The sequence below is a fragment of the Balaenoptera physalus genome (assembly GCF_965194825.1).
Source record: "Balaenoptera physalus genome assembly, chromosome: 14".
In the NCBI taxonomy this organism is placed as follows: Eukaryota; Metazoa; Chordata; class Mammalia; order Artiodactyla; family Balaenopteridae; genus Balaenoptera; species Balaenoptera physalus.
The window spans coordinates 31,919,643-31,946,199 of NC_138893.1; the positions used below are offsets into that span (position 1 = coordinate 31,919,643).

The 26,557-nt window shown below is 39.1% G+C and overlaps 1 protein-coding gene across 11 annotated transcripts in view; it reads right to left on the reverse strand.

Annotated features, from left to right (window-relative positions):
* The window catches only part of PLEKHA1 (pleckstrin homology domain containing A1), a 57,996-nt gene that overhangs the window by 13,362 nt on the left and 18,077 nt on the right, over window positions 1-26,557 (reverse strand). For 7 of the 11 annotated variants that reach the window (XM_082425027.1, XM_082425030.1, XM_082425032.1 and 4 more), the window contains exons 3-6: window positions 17,112-17,168; window positions 14,834-14,879; window positions 8,577-8,674; window positions 2,597-2,722 (exon numbers count right to left, since the gene is read on the reverse strand). In XM_082425027.1, the coding sequence (XP_082281153.1) occupies window positions 2,597-2,722; window positions 8,577-8,674; window positions 14,834-14,879; window positions 17,112-17,168 (327 nt within the window). The remainder of the gene's footprint in view (window positions 1-2,596; window positions 2,723-8,576; window positions 8,675-14,833; window positions 14,880-17,111; window positions 17,169-26,557) is intronic. The other 4 variants (XM_082425034.1, XM_082425036.1, XM_082425033.1 and 1 more) reach the window with 2 other exon arrangements.

Below are 26,557 nucleotides of genomic sequence, written 5' to 3' on the forward strand. Positions count from 1 at the left end.
ACAACTACAATATCTTAATACAACTAAAGACAAATTCTCTTAGCTCTTCTATCAACACAAGACATAATACAGGTGAAAGCAGCTTAGTCTAGCTCTATCTTAACCAAAAGTCTTACAGGTTAAAATCATCACTTTTTTAAAAAAGTAAATACACGCACACACAAATTCCTAGTTTATTTTTTATCCAACTTTGGTGAAAAATGTAACCTCCCATTAGGGAAGGGAATTTTTGCTCATTAATACATATATCCTCCGCCTAGCATAAAGAAAGCACTCAATAATTAATTAACTAATAAGTCTTCTAAGTACAAAAAGGCACACAGGTAATGAAAATGCCTAACATTGGCAATATCAATTAATTGCCTTAAAATTCTTAGTTTCTCAACTGCTAGTAATTTAATTTGCATTACAAACTCATTCACTTAATAGCAACCCAAGAAATTTAAGTGCATACAAGTTTTAATTTCATCAAAAACTTTAAAATAAATTTATATTTTCCATAATACCCAAGAGTAAGAATTAACTCAGCATACCGGTACTTTGGGGATAGAACTGACTCAAAATTCCAGTCCTCTGTTTAGTTCATCTAGGCCAGGTTGTAGAAAAACAGGTTTAAAAAATTACACGTATTTACAAACACTTTGACTTGGCAATTTTCTCTCCAGGAGTTTATCCTTTAAAAAATATTATCTATGGCTCTAAAGTTTATGCTACAAGCATGTTCATCAAAGCATTTACGAGATAATGGAAAATATCTCGTTGCCCCCACCTGCCCCACCCTTCCTGGCACAGAGCTCCTAAAATCCTTGCAATTTCCTAAGTGACAAGAGCACTAGAAGCATCTTTTGTTCTAATATTTGGTCTTTGACCCTGCTTCCTGACAAAGAGTTCATAAATCCCTTGGAACTTCCTAGGTGACAGCATGTCTTTTGTTCTAATAAGGTGACTCTTGGTGGACTCCTGAATGGGGGATGGTCACCAAATAGACCAAGTCATGATTAAAGGCTTGGAATTTTCAGCCCCATTCCCTACTCTCTAGAGAGGGGAGAGGGGCTGGAAACAGAGTGGATGAACAATCATGCCTACGTGATGACGCCTCCATAAAAATCCCTACAATATGGAATTCAGAAAGCTTCTGCGTTAGTGAATTCATGGAGGTACTGGGAGAGCGGTGCACCCAAGGAAGGCATGGAAGCTCCACACCCCGTCCCACATACCTTGCCCTACACACCTCTTCTATCTGGATGTTCATCTGTATCCTTTATCATATCCTTTTACAATAAACAGGTATACAGTAATTAAACTGTTTTCCTAAGTTCTGTGAGCTGCTTTAGCAAACTAATTGAACCCAATACGGGGGCCACAGGAACCTCGAATTTCTAGCCCATCAGTCAGAAGCACAGGCGACAACGTGGACTTACGACTGACACTGAAGGGGGTGGAGGGGCAGTCTTGGGGGACTGAGCCCTTCACCTGTGGGATCCAGATAGGCAGTGTCAGAATTGAGTTAAACTGTCGGACACCCAGCTGGTGTCACAGCATTGCTTGTGTAGGGGAAAAAACCCACTCATCTCGTGTCAGAAGTGTTGTGAGTGTAGCAGTGTGAGAGTACAGGAGAAACACAGGAGGAAGAGTGAGTTTTTCCTACTTATGTTAGGGGAGCCACTGACCAAAACCGCCCACCTTGGCCAGGCACGATAGTAACCACTTGCATGAGTTATCTTACAACAGGAGGTCCTGGTATGGAACATAGAACTAACAAGCTACCACCAACCAGAAGAATTCGGGAAATGTCAAAAGGAGAGAGGAGACGCCAGTCCGTATACCCTACCAACCTCCCAGAATCCTTCTCACTGGAATTCATCTTGGCTGAGCGATGCGCACACCACCAGGAAGAACCCTGAGTCAGAGTGATTGGCCAGAGACAACCCCGAAACTAACCCCATCACCATAAAACCCGAGACTGTGAGCCACATGGCAGAGCAGTTCTCCTGGGTTCCCTTACCCTGCCGCTCTCCGCCTGGGCGCCCCCTCCCAATAAAGTTTCTTGCTTTGTCAGCATGTGTGTCTCCTCAGACAATTCATTTCTGGGTGTTAGACAAGAGTCTACTCTTGGGCCCTGGAAGGGGTCCCCCTTGTCCCCCTTCCTACAACACTTACATTGTTTGTAAAAGAAAAAAGGAAAGACAAAGGAAAAAGAACTCTGTCCAACAACAGAGGGTTTGTAATTTATAATAAATTCATGGCAAAACTACTACACAGTCATGAAAAATGACATGAAATAATTTTTGATGACTTGGAAAATGTTTGAGACGTAAGTGAAAAAAGCTGTTTACAAAGTATCCCCATTTCTAGGGGCAAAAGTACACAGAAGAAAGGCTCAGAAGAAAACATGAAAAGTGTTGAATGTTGTTTATCTATGCTTTCCAGATATTTTACAATAAAAACATACTTCTGAAATAAGAAATAAATATAAAATTTTTGTATTAATTATTGCATTAATTCAGTAAAGATGTACTGTTTGACTTTTGATAGCAATACAAAAATCAATATGCAGTAGTTAAACCATCACACGATAGAAGAATTAATTTATTACCTGAGTTGGGGTAATAATGGGCACACCACCAACAATGTCAGTTCTGTAAGACACTTGCTTCTTCCCACATTCACCTTGGCGACTTGGGTTATCAGAATGAGGTTGTGAGTCTGACTGCTTTGGTACCTAAAATAATAAGTCAATGAATCATTTTGCAACAAGCATTATATATGAGACCCTTTTTATCACAGAATTTCCAACTGATCAATTTATATATAATTGGCATATATAAAAATTATTTTTAGTATATGTATATACCCCTTTAAGTTCTCATACTAATTTTTCTTTTACAGTATTACTTTATGACACAGCCATCATTTACTGAGTGCTTACTTGGGCAGGTACTATTTCATATATTTTCCCATTTAACCCTCCTGTCAACCCTATGCATAGGGGGAGCATTGCCACCGTAGCAGTAAGAAAACAGGCTCAGGGGCATTAGGGAACATAATTTTTTTTTTTATCAATTAATTTGGTTGCTCTGGGTCTTGGTTGCAGCAGGTGGGCTCCTTAGTTGCGACTTGCCGGCTCTTTAGTTGCAGCACATGGGCTCCTTAGTTGCAGCACGTGGGCTCCTTAGTTGTGGCATGCGAACTCTTATTTGTGGCATGCACGTGGGATCTAATTCCCTGACCAGGGATTGAACCCAGGCCCCCTGCATTGGGAGTACAGAGTGTCATCCACTGTGTCACCAGGGAAGTCCCAGGAACATTAAGTTTAGATCCTGGCTGTTCCACGTTCTAGCTAAGTTTGTGTAACTCTCTTCTACACTTAACCACTATACTACATCCCTAGTTTATCAGAGCACTTGACATTGCATTACATCTCTGTTACCTTTCCCTTTCCTCCATTCCTGCCCAAGATTTTGCAACATCCCGAGGACAGGGGATCCTGTCCCTTTAGATGCTTCCCCTAATGACTCTCTCCCCAGGCCTTAGGCCAACCCTCCTCCCTCTCCCCATATTTAAACTACAATACCAGTCGTGGGCAGAAACAAAAGAAAGGGGGGCTTCCCTCGTGGCACAGGGTTAAGAATCCGCCTGCCAATGCAGGGGACATGGGTTTGAGCCCTTGTCCGGGAAGATCCCACGTGCCGCAGAGCGACTAAGGCCGTGCACCACAACTACTGAGCCTGTACGCCTAGAGCCCGTGCTCTGCAACAAGAGAAGCCACCGCAATGAGAAGCCCGCGCACCACAACTAAGAGTAGCCCCCACTCACTGCAACTAGAGAAAGCCCATGTGCAGCAATGAAGACACAACGCAACCAAAAACAAATAAATAAAAATTTAAAAAAATTTTTTAAGTTTAAAAAAAAAAGTAACAAAAGAAAGAAGGAAACAAGAAAGGCAGAGAAGAGAAATGAATTCTGGAGGGGAAAGCCTGAATTCTTCTAAGAGTTTTTTTCTAAGAGGTTGCTCATTTTGGAGTGCTTTTTAAAGGCAATATGATAATGGACAGAATTTTACTTGACGAGATTTGCAAAAATACTTAAGAATGAAAGGGCTATAAAGTTCACTGCACCCAGAAACAATTTGCTAAGGAAGTCCCAGTGTTTTCTAATGAACAGTATCATGTATTTCAATTATTTTGACAATGTGGCCAAGTTATCCTTAAGAACAGAAAATAGCATTAAAAGAATTTGAAACCAGAGACAGAATTATCTATTCAACTTATGTATTAGCTGAAATGTGCTGTTAAAAGGTGACCCATATAAAAAGTGGCTATTCCCTCTCAAGAAGTTGAGGATTTAATCATACACGAGAATATCCTAAAAAATACCTTTAATATCACCCTAAAAATATACTAAAATTTACATTGGTTTTTCCATTTTTCTTCTAGAAATGACAGTATATTAAAAATCCTTGCCTATGCTGTTAAACCTACTGCTTCTGATTTGTCCTTATAATAAAATAAAATGCTAAGTATAGCGTAATTCCAATGCTACAGTTCAACAATTAACTTAGAATTGCATTTTATAATAAAAATTATCTAAATTGTAAACATTTTATTCCCTAAGAACAAGAAAAATATATGCAAAATACCCATGAATATAGTAACTCCTTTAAAAATTCTGAATGAAAAGTTAGTCTCAATACAGTCATTAAAATAAACATATTTTCAGGACCAAAAAAGCCAGTCAGGCAACTGTTTAATGAGAATCAGAAAAGTGACCTCCCTAGAAATATAGCAAATGTCAAAGGCACTGAACATGCTTGGTTTCATTGCCTATTGTCTTTTTTCCCTCTCCCTTGCTTCCCTATCCTTTATTGTTCTGGTTGTTGTTTTGTGAGAGATTTGAATGTATTTTTGGCAAGCATTTGCACATGATCCTAACAGTAGGAAATTCTAATAGCAGAAAAAGAAAAGGTAAAGATGACTAGAGAATAGATGAACAAAATGGAGAATAATGGCAGGGCTTAAAGACTGAAACCTAAAACATTCAAGAACAAACTCTTGGGTGTTAGGATCTTTCTGAGGGCTCTACCCATGACCTGCAGGCTGAAAACCACAATTATAAGGCCTTATACTTTGGGCCACATACTTCTGTTAAGACTAAAGTCCTGTATTCAGCTTATTCTGTCTACTCCCAGTTGTCAATTTAAAAAAAAGTGTAGAATTTTGGCCATAATTTTAAAACATTAATTTTTAGATTAAAATCTAATATTGAGGGCTTCCCTAGTGGCACAGTGATTAAGAATCCACCTGCCAATGCAGGGGTCACAGGTTCGAGCCCTGGTACAGGAAGATCCCACATGCCCTGGAGTAGTTAAGTCCCTGTGCCACAGCTACTGAGCCTGCGCTCTAGAGCCATGAGCTACAACTACTGAGCCTGCGAGCCACAACTACTGAAGCCTGCGTGCCTAGAGCCCGTGCTCTGCAACAAGAGAAGCCACCGCAATGAGGAGCCCGTGCACCGCAACGAAGAGTGGCCCCCCACTCGCCACAACTAGAGAAAGCCCACACGCAGCAACGAAGACCCAACGCAGCCAAAAATAAATAAAATAAATAAGTTTATAAAAAAAAAAAAAAAAAGATTTGATTTTCCAAACTCTAGTCATCAATACTTCCTTCAGGGTTCGTTCCTCTACTATTGTTCTTTCTCTCTTTTTTTTAAATAGGGGGAAAATTTTTTAATGGTAGCCACCAACACACACTCACAAAGACTTCATGAAAGTAAGGAAAGCCATAAACTATGGTGTTGGATGATGGTCCATTAAGACGGCAAGGTACTATAATTAGTAAGTAGATAAATAATCACCATTCCCTTACCCACTGCCCTCTAATGACCTCTATTCTGAAACCACATACCTCCAAAATCTAATTTTGGATTTCCAAAACTTTTGAGTTTATATATTACATTGTACTCAGCAGACTACTAAATTACTTAGGTTCACCAAAATGTCATTTGGAGTGACTCCACAGAAAGGTAAACTGCACATATATTAAAATGTAAACTTGAAATATTCAAAGAAATCTACATGTAAATCACCAGCAATTTCCATAGTAAAGTATGACAAATTAAAGATTCTGCACTTAAATGTGTAAAATGCATATGCAATTAAAACTGGTAAGATTTTTTAAAGAATAAAGTTAAAAATGTATCGTACTAAAGTAAAGCATGGGAAATTCTTTCATTGCTATTCTATGAGTTAATGTGTATCTATATAAAACTGATTTTTAGTAAGTGCTATCAATTCTATACTCACTTTAATATAGTTATAATCACTTTGTTAACTGGCTACGGATTTCTATATCTTAAATTTATATTTTCTAAATGTGAATTATAAAAACACAAATATCAACAGATTTATCTTAAAAACTATAAAAATTTCAACATGTAACAGCTGCAAGACCACAAAAGCTATTTAAAAGTCCACACACTTTGAAACATTACCCAATTCCTAATCAGTTTCTCTTGCATTTGAATAAGCCTAAAGTGTCACTTGTGTTAAGATGGTTTCATACCATTAATAAATTAGATACAGCAATTCAAGAGCCTCCCAATGGTAAAAAGCCTGAGACCATTCACTACTTTTTCTCTTAAAGCTCTAAGAAACCAGTGCTGCTTATCATTGCAAATGTAAAAAAACAGATTAATTCAGTAAAGCTACTACATATTGTCGTTCTAAAGAAATTTTCCAAATAGGGAATATTTATTTATTAAGAGTCAAAAACAATCAGTTAGAACCTTTTAAGAAAATGTACTTCTGAATCAGTTTAAAAAACTGCTTTCCTGAAACGGCATGAACCTAAAATAACTGCTGCCCCACGTACAGATGAGACGCAGCGCGTGGCCGTTTTCTGTCATGTGGTAACAAGCTGTTCTGGTGCAAGATAAAAAATCGACTTAACTCTGAGAACAGCTTTAATTATATTAACTCTTTATTGTGCTGTGTTATAAATACGGAATCATTTATTTGAATGGAAACGAACATATGCTGACTGTCAGGGCATATGTTTTTAAAGAGTAAGTCATTTAGGGTCAGTAAATAACCTCATTTTAGTAAAAATACACTTCAATTTACACAAATCTCACACCGGACCTCCTTGCCCACACTTCCCATGCGGGCCTGCTGTGTGTGTTTTCTCCACTAGTGTGTGAAGAGGAGAAAGGGAAGGAGAGGCTTCATGAGGGAACAGTTCTTGCCTACTTGCTCATCGGCAGCAGTAGTAAACTCTCCCCAAAGTTTGTTTTCTGCTTTAGGGTCAAAGAGTAAGGAAGGAGGCTCTTTTTTTCAGGAAGCAGTGAGGTGCTGCACTTCTGGGTTAGGTTCCAGAGTCAAGCAGATGGGGTGGCTCATGGCTCCACAACTTACCAGCCATTTAACCCATAAAAGTTACTCAATCCTTCTAAGTCTCACTTTTCCAGATACTTTATGTAGAACCTTCAGTGCAAGGCCTGGCACACTATAAATAATCAAAACATATTAATTTCATCAGAAAACCAAGAAGAGAAGCCCAGGTTGGAAGCAGGAAGCTACAGCACAGGAGAAAAGTGCCCGGGAACTGGAGGGAAAAAAGCGATGCCTGAGACAAACCCCTCAAGGACCACGCAGGCAGGACCCTCTGGTTGCCACAGCTCTCCAGATCAGTCCCTATCCCCATGTCATTTCTAAGCCCTTCGCCTGCCTTGTCCTGCTCCTATCTTCAACTCCTACCTACCTAACGCCAGTCCCAGTCACGGCTTAGAGGAGAGACGGAATGCCACTCCTATTCCCTGGGTAGGCGGCAGGAAGTCTCTTAATCTTCCCTGGGGGCAAAAACATATCCTCAGGGTAAAACTCTACATGCATTTTCCCCTAGAAACACTACTGTAAACAGTGGTTAAAATCTACAGTAAGGGACTTCCCTGGTGGTCCAGTGGTAAAGAATCTGCCTTCCAATGCAGGGGACACAGGTTCGATCCCTGGTCGGGGAACTAAGGTCCCACATGACGCGGGTTAACTAAGCCCAAGCGCCACAACTACTGAACTTGCGCGCCTCAACCAGAGAGCCTGCATGCCGCAAACTACAGAGCCCTCGTGCTCTGGAACCCTCACGCCACAACTAGAGAGAAAAAACCCTCACGCCACAATTAGATAGAAGCCCATGCGCTGCAAGGAAAGATCCCGCATGCCTAAATGAAGATCCGGTGTGCTGCAACTAAGACCTGACGCAGCCAAAAATAAATTTTTTTTTAAAGTTAAAAAAAATAATAATAAAAGTATCATAAATAATTTTTTTAAAAAATCTACAGTAATATAGACCCTTATTAGGTACACAATGGGTTAAAAAGGCATCTATGGGCTGATTTTAAGGGCCAATAGTTACCATGTACAAGAATATGCATTCACATTATAACCTGTCTTTTAAACAAACTTTGAGTAACTCTGGGACAAACTGTTGGTAAGCTGAAGACACTCAGTTGGTATCTTTACAAACTGTAAAGATCACATCCACACATTAAAATTTTTTCACACAAAAAGTACAAATACTTACTGTAATTTTTATAGCTTTGTTCAACACATTTACCCATTCTACTAGGTCCTGCTGATCATTGGCTTGTAGGAAATATTTCCTCATCCCTGCATTCATAACTGTTGAGAGACAAAACAAACTACAACACATGAAATTTTGCACTTGTTACCTCTAAATTTATGTCTGCAGCAGCTGAAAAACCTTGCTAGCTTCAGTATTGTGACTCTCTGGAATTTGACAAAATGTTAGAGCATATATGATACTGCTTTTATCACTCAATAACATAGGTAAAACTCTCATTTTTAATGGCCACGTTTTTCAGTAACTGTAAAAATACCACAATATATTTAGCCAATCTTCTATCGATGGACATTTAGGCTATTTCTGATTTTTGAAACTATATAAAATATCCCAATGAAACATATACATATACTTCTCCACACTTGGGATAGCATTAGCATAGGATAAATTTCTTAACATAGGCTTATTGGGTCAAAGAAAATTCACATTTAACATTTTTATAGATGTTAGTAAACTGTCTTCTCCAAAGGCTGAATCCATTTACATTCCTACCAGTAGTGTATCCAAAGGCCTATCTTGTCTAACAGTCCTCACCAGTACCTCTTGTTTTCAGCCCCAAGGCTCTGTGACATGACTGCCTAGACTTCCTTGCAAGCAGGGGCCATGTTGCCATGTTCTGCCGATGGGAGCTCCTGGCGGGAGACCGGAAGGTGGGAGGGAGGTGGCGGAGGGGACTCCCATGCAGCGTCCTGCCCTTGCTGGTCTCCCTCCAGCAGCAGCCAACACACAACAGCCACTGCTGCAGGCTCTTCTGGTGCTCGCTCCCTCCATCAGCCTTGCAGTCCCCTCACAAAGTCCTAGGAGCTGCTAAGACCATCTCTTCCCTTTCCTCTCTCCAGCCCTGGGCTCCCTCCCTCCATCAGCCTTGCAGTCCCCTCACAAAGTCCTAGGATCTGCTAAGACCATCTCTTCCCTTTCCTCTCTCCAGCCCTGGGCTCCCTCCCTCCATCAGCCTTGCAGTCCCCTCACAAAGTCCTAGGAGCTGCTAAGACCACCTCTTCCCTTTCCTATCTCCAGCCCTGGGGATGGCAGCTACTTCATGCAGGTTCTAATTTGTGGGTTACTTCAGCATTCCCTTTGTGCTCCTTCAGCCTTTCAACATCTGGTTATCCAATTCCCTGTAACAAATGCCCTGGGTTTGAAATGCCAAGTGTGGCGTGTTTTCCTGACTCTTTGTCAACCTAACTGGTGAAAACGTATACCTTGTTTAAATATGAATTTCTCTGATTGCTGAGACAAATTAGTTTTATATGTTTATTGGCCACCTGCATCTGTTTTGTGAGCTGTTTATTTTCTTTACCCATATTTCTCCCGAGTTGTTCATTTATTTTTTACTGATTTATAAGAACTTTTGTATTAATCCTTTCTGTTTTATCTCAAGTACTTTTCCCAGTCTATCATTTGTGTTTTCACTTAGTTCATGGTATCTCTGATCAATCAGAACCAGTCTATCAATCTTTTTCTTTTCCTTTTCCTTTAATGATTCTAGCTTTCACATCATATTAAGAAAGTCTCTCCAACTCAAGATTATAAAAATAAACAGCTTTATTTTTCCAGCACTTATGCATTTTATGTTTATAACCTTAATACATTTGAAACTTTTTATGCAATTTAATTTACATATAATCCTTTAGTGACTACCGACTTCTATAAAGCAAAGCACACTTGCATACAGTTGTTGACAAACTACTAGTCAATGTTCAAATTAAAGCTTATTAATTATACATCACACGATTTATTTTTAAAAACAAACATTATTCTAGGAGCTAAGGCATCTGAATAGCTACAGTGTTGCAATTTTTTTTTGGAAATATACAAATAACTTCCAAAAGTCTCCATCAAAATTTTAAATGGTATACTAACACTCAGTTGAATGTGACTAAGGGAAGGGAGTAATGAAAACCCTCAAGGGAAAAAAGCTTATTTCTCAAATACACAAGATTATGAAATTGAGACTGAGACCAAGACACTAAACAAGAGCTTCCTTGTATTGATATGAGAGTCTTATCTTGTGAAGTGCTATAAATCAATTAGTTTGGACCTAAAGAAATTTAACACACTATAAATCTGTTCTTTTATCACTTACTAGAGATTGGAGAAATTATAAATGTCATAAATATAAATTAAGATAAATTAGTAACTCACTAGGCTATTATATATGTCAATATATAGCTTCTGTTTTTAATTTCTAACAATCAGTAAAGCATCCTTTCATAATCTTTTTCCAGCTCAGGCTGAAGCTGAGCTCTCCTCATAACAGCTATTTTCCCCCTCAATGTTGTTTTGGGCAGCTACCTAGAACATCTCAAGACTTTAAAAATCTAAGCTCTTGGTAAAACACTACACCTGCTATAAAGTGCTTAATACACATATTTTTGAATAAATGACATTTATATAAGGATCTCTCTGAAGGGAAAGAAGAGAGGCAAATATACCTCTAAAAAGACTCTCAGCACACTTTGCAGTCTGAATAAAACATCATGTGCTTTAAGCATTATTTCATGGGAGGAAGAGGCACAGCGATACGATAGGGGGGAAAATCAGAGCCTGGAGTTGGCAGACCTGACTAGCTCATGCACCTACTAGCAATACCATCTTGTAAAATGAATTTAATCTCTGACTCTTGTTCTCCTCATCTATGAAGTGGAATGCCACCCATCCCTTCCTTGGGGGGGTGGAGGTGATCTGTGTAAAAAAACTAGCACAGTGCCTGGGATAGAACAGATATTCTTGTTCACCATCTTCATCACCTTCATCATCATCATCATCACCATCATCAACACTTGGAGGTTTCCAAGTAAAGAAGTATTGTGGAAAATGTAAAGCAAATTACTAAAAACTGATATTAGCAATGCTGGGAGAACAGTGGACAGGGAAAGGAAGGAAAAAACTTTTAATAATAATAATAATAATAAACTGTATGAAACCTGTAAGTTTCCACGCTTTTAAAGCAAGGGTTTCATTGTGTGTAATGAATGCATAGCAGAGGCTTGTGTGCTTACTATCTTTTCACTTAAGTACTCCCTTATTTCAAGTCTTTACCATCAAAGTGAATGTACCAAATGGATAAAACCTGAAGCATAAACATTAGCTTGACTCCAAACAAAAATCATTTCACAACCTAGGATCAACTGGTTACGGTTCAAATATGGTTATGGATCAAATGGTTATGAGACGTTTTATTATATTTCTTTGCCAATTTTCTCCCGTTTTCTCTATCTCTACTCTTTCTCTATCCTTTCCTTCTCTATTAGTCAGACGTTGGCTTTCTTAATGGAAACTCTAATTTAATTTTCTTATTTCTCTCCTACTATCTACCTTTGTTTTATTTTTAGCTTTCTTTGACTTTTTCTTCGGAGTTTTGCATTGTCTCATGTTCTTTTTCCTATTTGACAGTTCTTCCTTCTCAAATGTCATGCAATCCTGGGCTGGCCAAGACCAGGACTGCATTTTGGTACCATATTTAAAAACAAGGTAACAAAAAACAGACTGGAAGCTCTCTTGAATGTATGCAGGGTTTCTGACTGGTGGGCTTGGCTGTACAGCAAGCTCCTCTGGTAGAAATGCCCAGCTGTCAGTACCTAGGGCTCTCTTCTCTGGGGTGTTCAGATTCTTGCCCCACCTCCACCTGGCTGCCCGGTGCTCTGGGCCTGGACACAGGAAAGAGTTGCATTCAGTGTGCAGACTTTTTCATTTAATCCTCCCATTTTCCATTTCATGCCTCATCCCCCCCTTCTCTGAGACTACTGTCCCCACGCACACAGCCTCACCGATTCTATTTCTGGAGGTACTACACATGCCGTTCCTTGCTGGGATGGGGGAAGGGTGGCTGCCTGCCGGAGCCAGACACAGGCAGGGACCAGAGGTTGCTTCTACATGGACACTCAAACAAAGTCCCTGTGTTGGGTCCCTCCTCCCTGCTGCTTCCCCAGACCAGAGCCAACACCTAATCTATCCAGAGCTGGCGTGGGGGCAGGACGTGGAAATAGCTACCTTCCACTGGTCTCTTCTACTCTGTTAAGTCATTTACTCCTCCTCCATCCACTTTCCATCTTTATACACTGTGGATTATAGAAATCTGCTAGTTTCAGCAAAGATGATTTGGATGTTTCTTGTTCTCACTGTTTGGGGGCAATCTGAGAGGAAACAGGGAAGGAAAGTCTTTATGTTGCCATTTTGAATGGAAGCTGTAGTTCCATTTTAGAAGCCAGTGCCTCTCTCTGAAGGCAAATATTTTATGAATCTTTACTCCCTCTAATAGTAAAGGACCAATAAACTGTTGGCAGACCAATAAATAACTAATGTTAATCTCTGGTTTCAACTAAAATCACTCATTCTAAATACCCCAATAACTGAATATCAAATCTTTTACTGTATATTGCTAGCCCTTCAAACTGTATGTTTGAGATTTTACATTAAAGACTTGTCAAGAGTACACACATGATACACTCTAAAATATAAAGTTCTCTCTCGCTTGACTTGCCCCCAGTAGCCTTCCATTCAACAAGGTTCTGAGGCACTTTCCTATTTAGCACCCAAAAATTATAAATTTGTAATAAATACATGACTTTTTATTAGTTTCTTAGTGGTGATAAAAGCATTATAGAGGATTCTCTGAACAGATATACTACATCCTGCTCATATCACATTTTTCTTACTGGATATATATGATTGCCATCGGATGCTACCCCTAACATACTGCCTACAGAAGAAACCTGCCCTTTTCAAGCAAAAGAAAACAAAGAAATTTAACATCAATTCTACCCCAGGAAGTATCTTTTTTACTTTAATGTAAAATAGTCCCTATTGATGTCAGCTGGAAACTCTTAATTTTCATCCCTTTCATCACTAATGTCCACTAACATACTCTCTAACAGCATATCGATTCTCCCAGCTTCAAGTACACCCACTATTTTAACAGATTCTAAAGTTCTCCATTCTTGATCTTCAAGTTCCATCCAGTCCTCAATTACTGTCACCAGAATATTTCCATTTGGACGTTTCCCCACCATTCAAACACCTTACCGAACATTTCACCCTATCTAACCTGCTCTCCTGGATCCCTCATTTCTTTCCTTGAAGCAAACCTACCTGACACCTCTCTCTTCCCTTCAACTCCCACATATCCAGTCACCGAGTCCTTGTGCTTTTCCTTTTGATGTTCTTCATCCCTCCTCTTTCCCCCTAATGCAGGCTCTATGTTAGGAACAGCAGTTCAAAAGCCACTTAACTAATGTACTTGCATCAAGCTCTCCTATCTATACAAAAAAAAAAAAAACCTCCTTCACCTTATATCTACTTTCTAGATGCTCGCTAATTTCTCTTCTCTCGCTTTCCAGAAAATAAAACAAAAAAAATCGCTTGTCAACACATTACACCCCGACTCCTGTCTTTTTACTTTTCAGTCTCTCACCATTCTCTCCAGCTTTACTGAGTGTTCAGTTCTCTGCACACACCTTGTTCTTCTCCCCTGCACGCCTCTGTCCAGTGGTCCTCCCATCTTTTCTCCCCAGTGATAAAGGATGATCAGGTTAGTCTCATCCAGTGTGGCTCCCTTCACTCCCAAGATCCCCAAAAAGGATCTGAAGCTCTTCCTTGAATAGACCGTACATCGCTTTATCTACCGCCTGTGATAAATGCAATGATAACTCCCTGGTACTGTATCTGTCTGTGAGACAGCCAGCCTGTGAGATTCTTAAGGGCAGCAATTGCTTCTTATTACCTCATAGCCCCATGGCAAGCACAGTGCATATACCAGACATTCATTAAATGTTCACTGAGCACTTAATCAAATACCCTCAACTACCCCTACCCCCAAACTGTAAGCTCCTCATTACTCATAAGCTGCAAACTAAATCCTTTCTATTATTTAAGTATTGAATATCAAATAATATCAGGTAGAGCGTTTAAAATTAATCTCGCTGGATGTGATCACTATAAATGTCTAGATAATGATTACACATGGGCTGAGTGGGAGGAGGTTGTGACTGGGATGGGACACAGGAAAGGGGCTTCAGGGGTTGGGGAGCAGTTTTATTTCTTCACCAGATGATAGTTTCAAGGGAATTTGCCTTAGAATAATTCATTACCCTATAGGATTGTGTTGTGTGGTTTTCTGTGACTGTTTTTTCTTACAATATGATGAAATTATATTAGTCTAACTTAAAATAACTAACGTATAAAATATGGCTACTCACCAAAACAGAACTCAGCCTTTGGCCTTAGCTTAGTTGCATCGCTAACCTAACAAGAAAGAGAGATGAATCACTCACTTCTTCATGTGCTACTATAACCAACCTTAAACACTATGTGAATTCCACATGTATGATTTCCCAGTAATCATACACATTTAGCACACAGATCTAAAATTAAACTTTAAGGCAACTGAAAAAGAACTGTAAATTAAATTTAGAATATGGGTCCCAACTTTAAGATGTTTAAAACAAATGATACTTCCATGCTCTCTTTGAACAAAATTGTTTTTTCTTCAAAGGTAGTGCAAAGAAATTGAAAATAAACCATTAAGTTTTATGTCACACATACACATATTTTTGGTTTAATGTAATTTTCAAAATACCCTCAATGAATACTCCACAGAAACTATGAATTCTTCCCAAATTGCATATTTCTAAATTAGCTGTGAACTGCATGAGGAAATGGCAGTGGGTAAGGGGGAGATTGTATATTTAATAAAGTCCAAAACTCCAGAAGGCATTAACCTGCAATGAGGAAATCCAAATGGCACTGGATCCCCACTTGTACATTAAAATACCCTAGGATAATGGGGCCGCCCTTTACTAAAAGCAGCACGTGGTTCCGTTTAGAAGGTGAAGCAACTAGTTGCACCTGGTTGCTGCTGGCCCTTTAAATAAAGTAGCTCACATGGAAGCCCATTCATGACTGTTGCCATGCTGTTGCCCAGTGTTAGAACTTACAACTGCAGCATCTGTTCTGATGGAACAGAAGGAATTCTAAGTCTGGGGTTCCTGACTGATCTCAACTACAAATTGAGCACTGAGTCACAATGAAATTTGTTCCAGGAATAAATTCTGGGGAAAAAGTGGCATGTCTAAAGTAGAGTACAAGCTGTACAATTCAAACTTCAGTAAGTTGTGGGACAGAGATGAAACCTAACAGAACTACACAGGGAAGGTTATATTTTAAAAAGGAAGCAATGGAGGAGGGGAATGCAGCTGGCCAGTCAGTCTGCCTTCTTTGCTGAGTTAATACCTTAATTTTTAAAAAGACCAGGCAACAAGCAATTGCAAAGATACAGGCACATGGGCAATTTCTACCTCAACTGCCTATTCCAATAAAACAGGCCTTTCCACATCACTTCATTAAGAGTCAAAGATCCCTGGCAGCATATTTACATTGTAGTATACCTTTACTGTAGGCAATCAAGTAAAGGGGGAGGTGGGGGCCGGAATTATCTACAATTTATTCTACAATGGAATTCTACACTTGCTTCCTAATGATAGTCTCTATAGAATTTAGGCTGTAAGATACCCTGAAGTATTACTAAATGTCTTAAATTTACAGGAACACTTGAGATATACTTCAGCAATATTTGTCTTTTGCAAATTTACATAATATGGCTTTAACATAAAATGGTTCTCTTTAAATATGTAATTTTTTTGGTCAGTGAGAATGAATAGCTCTATTATGATGCTGATAACAAAGCTTTTTATTTATCAAAATATCTTTCTTTTAAATAGAGGCACACTTGTAAATTGTTCTTCTGTTGAAGACCTTTGCTAACAAATCTCAGTGTATGCATAATAGTATGTATATGCATATTAATCATACTGAGTTGCTACTTTTCATATCTCATCTTAAGTCATCATCGAGCTTATTACTTTGTGTAAAACAAAAGTAGTTCCTCAGCATCTATCTCAGTTCCCAAAACACTAAGAAAAGACAATAAGAGGGAAAAAACTACCTAACACCAAATCTAAATTTCTGAAAAGAAAAACAGTATTGCAAAAATTCCAGAAAAATCAACAAACAAGAAAACAAGCTAGTAGAGACAAAGTCAAATGAGGGAAAAAAACCCATCTTTTATCATGAAGATGGTTCATATTTTCCTCAGAGTAAAACATAAAGGAACAAACAAAGGTAATGAGATTAAAAATTACAGTTTAAATAAATACAGACTTAGAAAAATCTTCTCCAGATTTCCCAAAGACAGAACCTAATTGTTAACAGATGAATCTCCCCTTCTGACGTTCATATAGCTGATCATAAAAGTTAATGTTAACTTTTCAATTTGCCACATCCTGTAATTTAACTCCATATTCTTCCTAATTTTATCAAAGAACTTCCTAAACATAGTAATCAGGTACTGTTTTCAATGTAATATGAACCAGAACATCATCTTAAATGACAAAGAGAGGAGATGGCTCCTTTTATTCACACTCTCATTCTAAGGGATTTTAATTCATGCATGAATGTAAGACAATACAGAGAGACTACCTTTGAAATGTAGGTAAGTTTAATGGCTCCAACACGTGATGATCCAGAAGGCAGGTTCTATAAACAGATTATTAATATATAATTATTATCCAACATTACAAATTTATTTCATATAAAATGTTCTACACACACTAAAAAAGTTAAGAAATCAGATTTTTTTAAATGTCACACTTTACAAATTAACTTTTCAGTTCAAGTATTTACTAAGTCTGAAATCAAGTGGACAACATGGATAACAAAACTGAACTTAGTCTGTTCCACCACAATGCATTTTATAACTAAAAGGCTATTTTGTTAGCACTGCATCTAAACTTTTCTTTTTCATAAACAAGATCAGATTTTGTTCCAGAAAGCAATGGGGAAAAATATTTAGACATAAAACAAACACAAATGTAAGAAATTTCAAGAGTATACATGTTACTTTGTTTTATTAAAATTTTTAAATCAAATGTATCTCTTGAAAAAGACTGAATTTTCCCTCATTTAAATTATATTAGTATTTATTACGCCATAACTAATCTACATTTATATCATTTTTCCAAAAAATTATTGATACTTTTAAAACCATATTCAGGGAATGTATATATTGGCACTTTCATAAAAAATATTTTTATTCTTCCCTTAACAAGTTTAGGATGTAGTTTGTGTCTTAAAAGAGCTAAGGGTAAAATTAAGAAGAAGGAGAATCATTTCATGCTGAGGCTATCAGGAAAGACTCAGTGAAAGAATGAAAGGCTTTTAAGCTGGACTTTATTAAAGAAAAATTCTGAAACACAAAAAGCAGGAGAGAGAATACTCCAGGCAGAGGAAACAGATGAGCTACAGCAAGCAGATGAGAATGGCCAGAAGCTCTGTACTGAAATGGGAAAAAGGCTGTGTTGGGCCATAATATAGAGTCATATAGGGCTGAAGAAAGAAACAGCAGTTTAGGAACTTCAACTAAGAACCTAATTATAGAGGACATAAATAAGAAACAAAAGTAGCAAGGAATTTATACTGTTAAGAATTTGAAAACATTAAAGAAAGAAGGCTTTGTGAGCAGTTCTGTAATCAAACTGTGTTTTAATTAATATATCTCTTTTTTTCCTATGTTTTTTTAAATTAATTAATTTATTTATTTATTTTTGGCTGTGTTGGGTCTTCGTCTCTGTGCGAGGGCTTTCTCTAGTTGTGGCAAGCGGGGGCCACTCTTCATCGCAGTGCGCAGGCCTCTCACTATCGCGGCCTCTCTTGTTGCGGAGCACAGGCTCCAGACGAGCAGGCTCAGTAGTTGTGGCTCACGGGCCCAGTTGCTCTGCGGCATGTGGCATCTTCCCAGACCAGGGCTCGAACCCGTGTCCCCTGCATTGGCAGGCAGATTCTCAACCACTGTGCCACCAGGGAAGCCCTAATTAATATATCTTACAACAAACTGGATGGATTATATAAAGGCGGAAGATGGAGGTGGGAAAATCAGATAAAAGAATCTGGAAAAAAGTAATAAATATAAACGTAAAGACTGATAGATTTCAAAAGTAAAAGTAAAACAATCTTGATTTTGAAAGTTTCCTCCACTGTAGATTAAGAATCAACCTTCTGGGACCTTCAAGATGGCAGAGGAGTAAGACGTGGAGATCACCTTCCGCCCCACAAATACATCAAAAATACATCTATAGGTGGAACAACAACTACAGAATACCAACTGAATGCTAGCAGAAGACCTCAGACTTCCCAAAAGGCAAGAAACTCCCCACATACCTGGGTAGAGTAAAAGAAAAAAGAAAAAACAGAGACAGAAGAATAGGGATGGGACCTGCACCTCTGGGAAGGAGCTGTGAAGGAGGAAAAGTTTCCACACATTAGGAAGTCCCTTCACTGGCAGAGATGGGGGTGGGAGGGGGGTGGGCAGGGGGGAAGCTTCAGAGCCACGGAGGAGAGCACAGCAACAGGGGTGTAGAGGGCAAAGCGGAGAGATTCCCGCACAGAGGATCAGTGCCGACCAGCACTCACCAGCCCGAGAGGCTTGTCTGCTCACCCGCCGGGGCAGGTCGGGGCTGGGAGCTGAGGCTCGGGCTTCGGAGGTCAGATCCCAGAGAGAGGACTGGGGTTGGCTGTGTGAACATAGCCTGAAGGGGGCTAGTGTGCCACAGCTAGCCGGGAGGGAGTCCGGGAAAAAGTCTGGACCTGCCTAAGAGGCACGAGACCACTGTTTCAGGGTGTGCGAGGAGAGGGGAATCCTTCCCTGTCTGCCCACAGAAGGCAGAGCACCGCCTTAACGAGCTCCAGAGACGGGCGCGAGCCACGGCCATCAGCTCAGACCCCCGAGACGGGCGTGAAACGCTAATGCTGCTGCTGCAGCCCCAGGAACCCTGTGTGCAAGCACAGGTCACTATCCACACCCACGCTCAGGAGCCTTTGCAGCCCGCCACTGCCAGAGTCCCAAGATCCAGGGACAACTTCCCTGGGAGAACACACAGCGCGCCTGAGGCTGTTGCAACGTCATGCCAGCCTCTGCCGCCGCAGGCTCGTCCCATGTTCCAACTGTAACTACCGTACCCCTCCTTCCCCCTGGCCTGAATGAGCCAGAGCCCCCTAATCAGCTGCTGCTTTAACCCCGTCCTGTCTGGGTAGGAATAGAAGGCTGAGGGCAACCTACACGCAGAGGTGGGGACAAAACCAAAGCTGAACCTCAGGAGCTGTGCGAACAAAGAAGAAAAAGAGAAATTTCTCCGTGCAGCCTCAGGAGCAGCGGATTAAATCCCCACAATCAACCTGAGGCACCCTGCATCTGTGGAATACCTGAATAGACAACAAATCAAGCCAAAATTGAGGCAGTGGACTTTGGAAGCAACTGTAGACTTGGGGTTTGAGGTCTACGACTGACTTGTTTCTGATTTTTACGTTTATCTTAGTATAGTTTTTAGTGTTTATTATCATTGGTGGATTTGTTTATTGGTTTGGTTGCTCTCTTTTTTTTTATTACTTTTATATTTTAATAATTTTTTTTAATTTTAATTATTTTATTTATTTATTTACTTACTTTTTTTCTCCCTTTTCTTCTGAGCCGTGTGGCTGACACAGTCTTGGTGCTCTGGCCTGGTGTCAGGCCTGAGCCTCTGAGGCGGCAGAGCCAAGTTCAGGACATTGGACCACCAGAGACCTCCCGGCCCCATGTAATATCAATCAGCGAGAGCTCTCCCAGAGATCTCCATCTCAACGCTAAAACCCAGCTCCACCCAACGGCCAGCAAGCTCCAGTGCTGGACACCCCATGCCAAACAACCAGCAAGCCAGGAACACAACCCCACCCATTAGCAGAAAGGCTGCCTAAAATCATACTAAGTTCACAGACACCCCAAAACACACCATTGGACGTAGCCCTGCCCACCAGAAAGTCAAGATCCAGCCCCACCCACCAGAACATAGGTACCAGTCCCCTCCACCAGGAAGCCTACACAACCCTGAACCAACCTTACCCACTGGGGGCAGACACTAAAAACAACGGGAACTATGAACCTGCAGCCTGTGAAAAGGAGACCTCAAACACAGTAAGTTAAGCAAAATAAGAAGGCAGAGAAATACACAGCAGATGAAGGAGCAAGATAAAAACCCACCAGACCAAACAAATGAAGATGAAATAGGCAGTCTACCCGGAAAAGATTTCAGAATAATGATAGTGAAGATGATCCAAAACCTTGGAAATAGAATGGAGAAATTCAAGAAACGTTTAAGAAGGACCTAGAAGAACTAAAGAGCAAACAAACAATGATGAACAACACAATAAATGAAATTAAAAATTCTCTAGAAGGAATCAATAGCAGAATAACTGAGGCAGAAGAACGGATAAGTGACCTGGAAGATAAAATAGTGGAAATAACTACCACAGAGCAGAATAAAGAAAAAAGAATGAAAAGAATGAGGACAGTCTCAGAGACCTCTGGGACAACACTAAATGCACCAACATTTGAATTATAGGGGTCCCAGAAGAAGAAGAGAAAAAGAAAGGGTCTGAGAAAATATTTGAAGACATTATAGTTGTAAACTTCCTTAACATGGGAAAGGAAACAGTCAATCAAGTCCAGGAAGCGCAGAGAGTCCCATACAGGATAAATCCAAGGAGAAACACACCAAGACACATATTAATCAAACTATCAAAAATTAAATACAAAGAAAAAATATTAAAAGCAGCAAGGGAAAAGCAACAAATAACATACAAGGGAACCCCATAAGGTTAACAGCTGATCTTTCAGCAGAAACTCTGCAAGCCAGAAGGGAGCGGCAGGACATATTTAAAGCGATGAAAGCGAAAAACCTACAACCAAGATTACTCGACCCAGCAAGGATCTCATTCAGATTTGACGGAGAAATTAAAACCTTTACAGACAAGCAAAAGTTAAGGGACTTCAGCACCACCAAACCAGCTTTACAACAAATGCTAAAGGAACTTCTCTAGACAGGAAACACAAGAGAAGGTAAACACCTACAAAAACAAACCCAAAACAATTGAGAAAATGGTAATAGGAACATACAAATCGATAATTACCTTAAATGTAAATGGATTAAATGCTCCAACCAAAAGACATAGACTGGCTGAATGGATACGAAAACAAGACCCGTATATACCCTGTCTACCAGAGACCCACTTCAGACCTAGGGACACATACAGACTGAAAGTGAGGGGATGGAAAAAGGTATTCCATGCAAATGGAAATCAAAAGAAAGCTGGAGTAGCAATTCTCATATCAGACAAAATAGACTTTAAAATAAAGATAATTACAAGAGACAAAGAAGGACACTACATAATGATCAAGGGATCAATCCAAGAAGAAGATATAACAACTGTAAATATTTATGCACCCAACATAGGAGCACCTCAATACATAAGGCAAATGCTAACAGCCATAAAAGGGGAAATCAACAGTAACACAACAGTAGGGGACTTTAATACCGTACTTTCACCAATGGACAGATCATCCAAAATGAAAATAAATAAGGAAACACAGGCTTTAAATGACACATTAGACAAGATGGACTTAATTGATATTTATAGGACATTCCATCCAAAAACAACAGAACACACTTTCTTCTCAAGTGCTCATGGAACATTCTCCAGGATAGAGCATATCTTGGGTCACAAATCAAGCCTTGGTAAATTTAAGAAAATTGAAATCATATCAAGTATCTTTTCCGACCACAACGCTATGAGACTACATATCAATCACAGGGAAAAAAACTGTAAAAAATACAAACACATGGAGGCTAAACAATACACTACTAAATAACCAAGAGATCATGGAAGAAATCAAAGAGGAAATCAAAAAATACCTAGAAACAAATGACAATGAAAACATGACGACCCAAAACCTATGGGATGCAGCAAAAGCAGTTCTAAGAGGGAAGTTTACAGCAATACAATCCTACCTCAAGAAACAAGAAACATCTCCAGTAAACAACCTAACCTTACACCTAAAGCAATTAGAGAAAGAAGAACAACCCCCCCCCCAAAGTTAGCAGAAGGAAAGAAATCATAAAGATCAGATCAGAAATAAATGAAAAAAATGAAGGAAACAATAGCAAGGATCAATAAAACTAAAAGCTGGTTCTTTAAGAAGATAAACAAAATTGAAACCAGTAGCCAGACTCATCAAGAAAAAAAGGGAGAAGACTCAAATCAACAGAATTAGAAATGAAAAAGGAGAAGTAACAACTGATGCTGCAGAAATACAAAGAATCATGAGAGATTACTACAAACAACTATATATGCCCATAAATCAGACAACCTGGAAGAAATGGACAGATTCTTAGAAAAGCACAACCTTCCAAGACTGAACCAGGAAGACATAGAAAATATAAACAGACCAGTCACAAGCACTGAAATTGAAACTGTGATTAAAAATCTTCCAACAAACAAAAAGCCCAGGACCAGATGGCTTCACAGGCGAATTCTAGCAAACAGAGAACAGCCAACACCTATCCTTCTCAAACTCTTCCAAAATATAGCAGAGGGAGGAACACTCCCAAACTCACTCTGCGAGGCCACCATCACCCTGATAGTAAAACCAGACAAAGATGTCACAAAAAAAGAAAACTACAGACCAATACCACTGATGAACATAGATGCAAAAATCCTCAACAAAACACTAGAAAAGAGAATCCAACAGCACATTAAAAGGATCATACACCATGATCAAGTGGGGTTTATCCCAGGAATGCAAGAACTCTTCAGTATACACAAATCAATCAATGTGATACACCATATTAACAAACTGAAGGATAAAAACCATATGATCATCTCAATAGATGCAGAAAAAGCTTTCGACAAAATTCAACACCCATTTATGATAAAAACCCTCCAGAAAGTAGGCACAGAGGGAACTTACCTCAACATAATAAAGGCCATATGTGACAAACCCACAGCCAACGTCATTCTCAATGGTGAAAAACTGAAACCATTTCCTCTAAAATCAGGAACAAGACAAGGATGCCCACCCTCACCACTATTATTCAACAAAGTTTTGGAAGTTTTAGCCACAGTAATCAGAAAAGAAAAATAAATAAAAGGAACCCAAATCGGAAAAGAAGAAGTAAAGCTGTCACTGTTTGCAGATGACATGATACTATACATAGAGAATCCTAAAGATGCTACCAGAAAACTACCAGAGCTAATCAATGAATTTGGCAAAGTAGCAGGACACAAAATTAATGCACAGAAATCTCTTGCATTCCTATATACTAATGATGAAAAATCTGAAAGAGAAATTAAGGAAACACTCTCATTTACCACTGCAACAAAAAGAATAAAATACCTAGGAATAAACCTACCTAAGGAGACAAAAGACCTGTATGCAGAAAACTATAAGAAACTGATGAAAGAAATTAAAGATGATACAAACAGATGGAGAGATATACCAAGTTCTTGGATTGGAAGAATCGACATTGTGAAAATGACTATACTACCCAAAGCAATCTACAGATTCAATGCAATCCCTATCAAACTACCAATGGCATTTTTCACGGAACTAGAACAAAAAATCGCACAATTTGTATGGAAACACAAAAGACCCCGAATAGCCAAAGCAATCTTGAGAAAGAAAAATGGAGCTGGAGGCATCAGGCTCCCTGACTTCAGACTATACTACAAAACTACAGTAATCAAGACAGTATGGTACTGGCACAAAAACAGAAATATATATCAATGGAACAGGATCGAAAGCCCAGAGATAAACCCACGCACATATGGTCACCTTATCTTTGATAAAGGAGGCAAGAGTATACAATGGAGAAAAGGCAGCCTCTTCAATAAGTGGTGCTGGGAAAACTGGACAGCTACATGTAAAAGAATGAAATTAGAACACTCCCTCACACCATACACAAAAATAAACTCAAAATGGATTAAAGACCTAAATATAAGGCCAGACACTATAAAACCCTTAGAGGGTAACGTAGGCAGAACACTCTATGACATAAATCACAGCAAGATATTTTTTGATCCACCTCCTAGAGTAATGGAAATAAAAACAAAAATAAACAAATGGGACCTAATGAAACTTAAAAGCTTTTGCATAGCAAAGGAAACCATAAACAAGACAAAAAGACAACCCTCAGAATGGGAGAAAATATTTGCAAATGAAGCAAATGACAAAGGATTAATCTCCAAAATATACAAGCAGCACATGCAGCTCAATATCAAAAAAAACAAACAACCCAATCTAAAAATGGGCAGGAGACCTAAATACACATTTCTACAAAGAAGATATGCAGATTGCCAACAAACACATGAAGGATGTTCAGCATCACTAATCATTAGAGAAATGCAAATCAAAACTACAATGAGGTATCACCTCACACCGGCAGAATGGCCATTATCAAAAAATCTACAAACAATAAGTGCTGGAGAGGGTGTGGAGAAAAGGGAACCCTCCTCTGGAGCCCACGCACCACAGCTAGAGAGAAGCCCAGATGTGGCAACAAAAGATCCCGCATGCCGCATCTAAGACCCCAATGCAGCCACATAAATAAATAAATATTAAAAAAAAAATCTATGGGCTTGTTCTCAGGAATGATTAGGAGGTACCTTTCTCAAACCTCTGTAAGCTTAGCAGAAACAGTTAATTCTATGGAAACCTAGACATTTAAAAGACTTAGGATTCCCAAACATGAACTGATTGTTGTTTACAGGGACAGGTCTTTTCAAAACCTGTAGTTTCTATGTAAACTACAACTCTATTACGTTCTGCTTTAAACTACAGACTATGTACAAGCTTCCAAATTTAAATCTACATAAATATGTATATAAAATAAAATTATAATTTTTAATGTATACCTTTAATTGGTTGTGTTTTTATATAAAATGTTTTATGTTTAAGGTTTTTTTTTAAATTTTGGATAAGAAAATGAAATGTTAAAATATCTTCAAGATCTCCTAACCACTACCAAAGTGATTTTTTTTCAAACACTGCTATCCTTCCATTCAAAATCATTATTTTTCTTTTAAGTCCTCCATAAGTCTATTATTTGAACTAGCTGAATACAGCTCTAATCCCGTGTGTGAGGAAGAGAAATGAGCAACTATGTCATCACTGCATGACATAAAGGGTCACAGATTAAATAGTGGCACAGTACAAAGAAATATAAGTAGCTGGGAGATAAAATGATATTCAAAATACCTAGTTTCTACGAACTGGTATGATTACTGCCAAGTTCAACCAGAAAAAATGTGGGTTTCAAAATTTGTTACTTGACAATGAACAAGAAATAATAAACCAATATGACATTTGAGATAAAAAGGGAAAGAAACCATTTGTTCTCATGAGTTCCTGTACTCATTTTGCCAAAATACCCTTTCAAGTTTTCTCAAATTCACTTCCTAATAAAGCTACTTAGTCATTAATTCTCCACCGCTTCTCATTCCCTCAACAAAATACAGAAAGCCCTGGGACTTCCCTGGTGGCGCAGTGGTTAAGAATCCACCTGCCAATGCAGGGGACACGGGTTTGAGCCCTGGTCCGGGAAGATCCCACATGCCGCTGAGCAACTAAGCCTGTGCGCCACAACTACTGAGCCTGTGCTCTAGAGCCCGCGAGCCACAACTACTGAGCCCATGTGCCACAACTACTGAAGCCTGAGCGCCTAGAGCCCATGCTCCACAGCAAGAGAAGCCACCGCAATGAGAAGCCCACTCACCGCAACAAAGAGTAGCCCCTGCCCGCCGCAACTAGAGAAAGCCTGGGTGCAGCAACGAAGACCCAACACAGCCAAAAATAAATTAAAAATAAATAAATAAATAAATTTATTTTAAAAAAAAAAACAACACAGAAAGCCCCAAATTGATCCCTAGTAATACACTACAATGGATTTTTAAACCAATGGTTAGTGGTAAAGAAAGCAGTGATCAGAGGAAGAACGGCTCCCTAAGGACAGGTGAGCCAAACTAATTTCTTTCATTATCAGGGTTACTATGATCAGTAA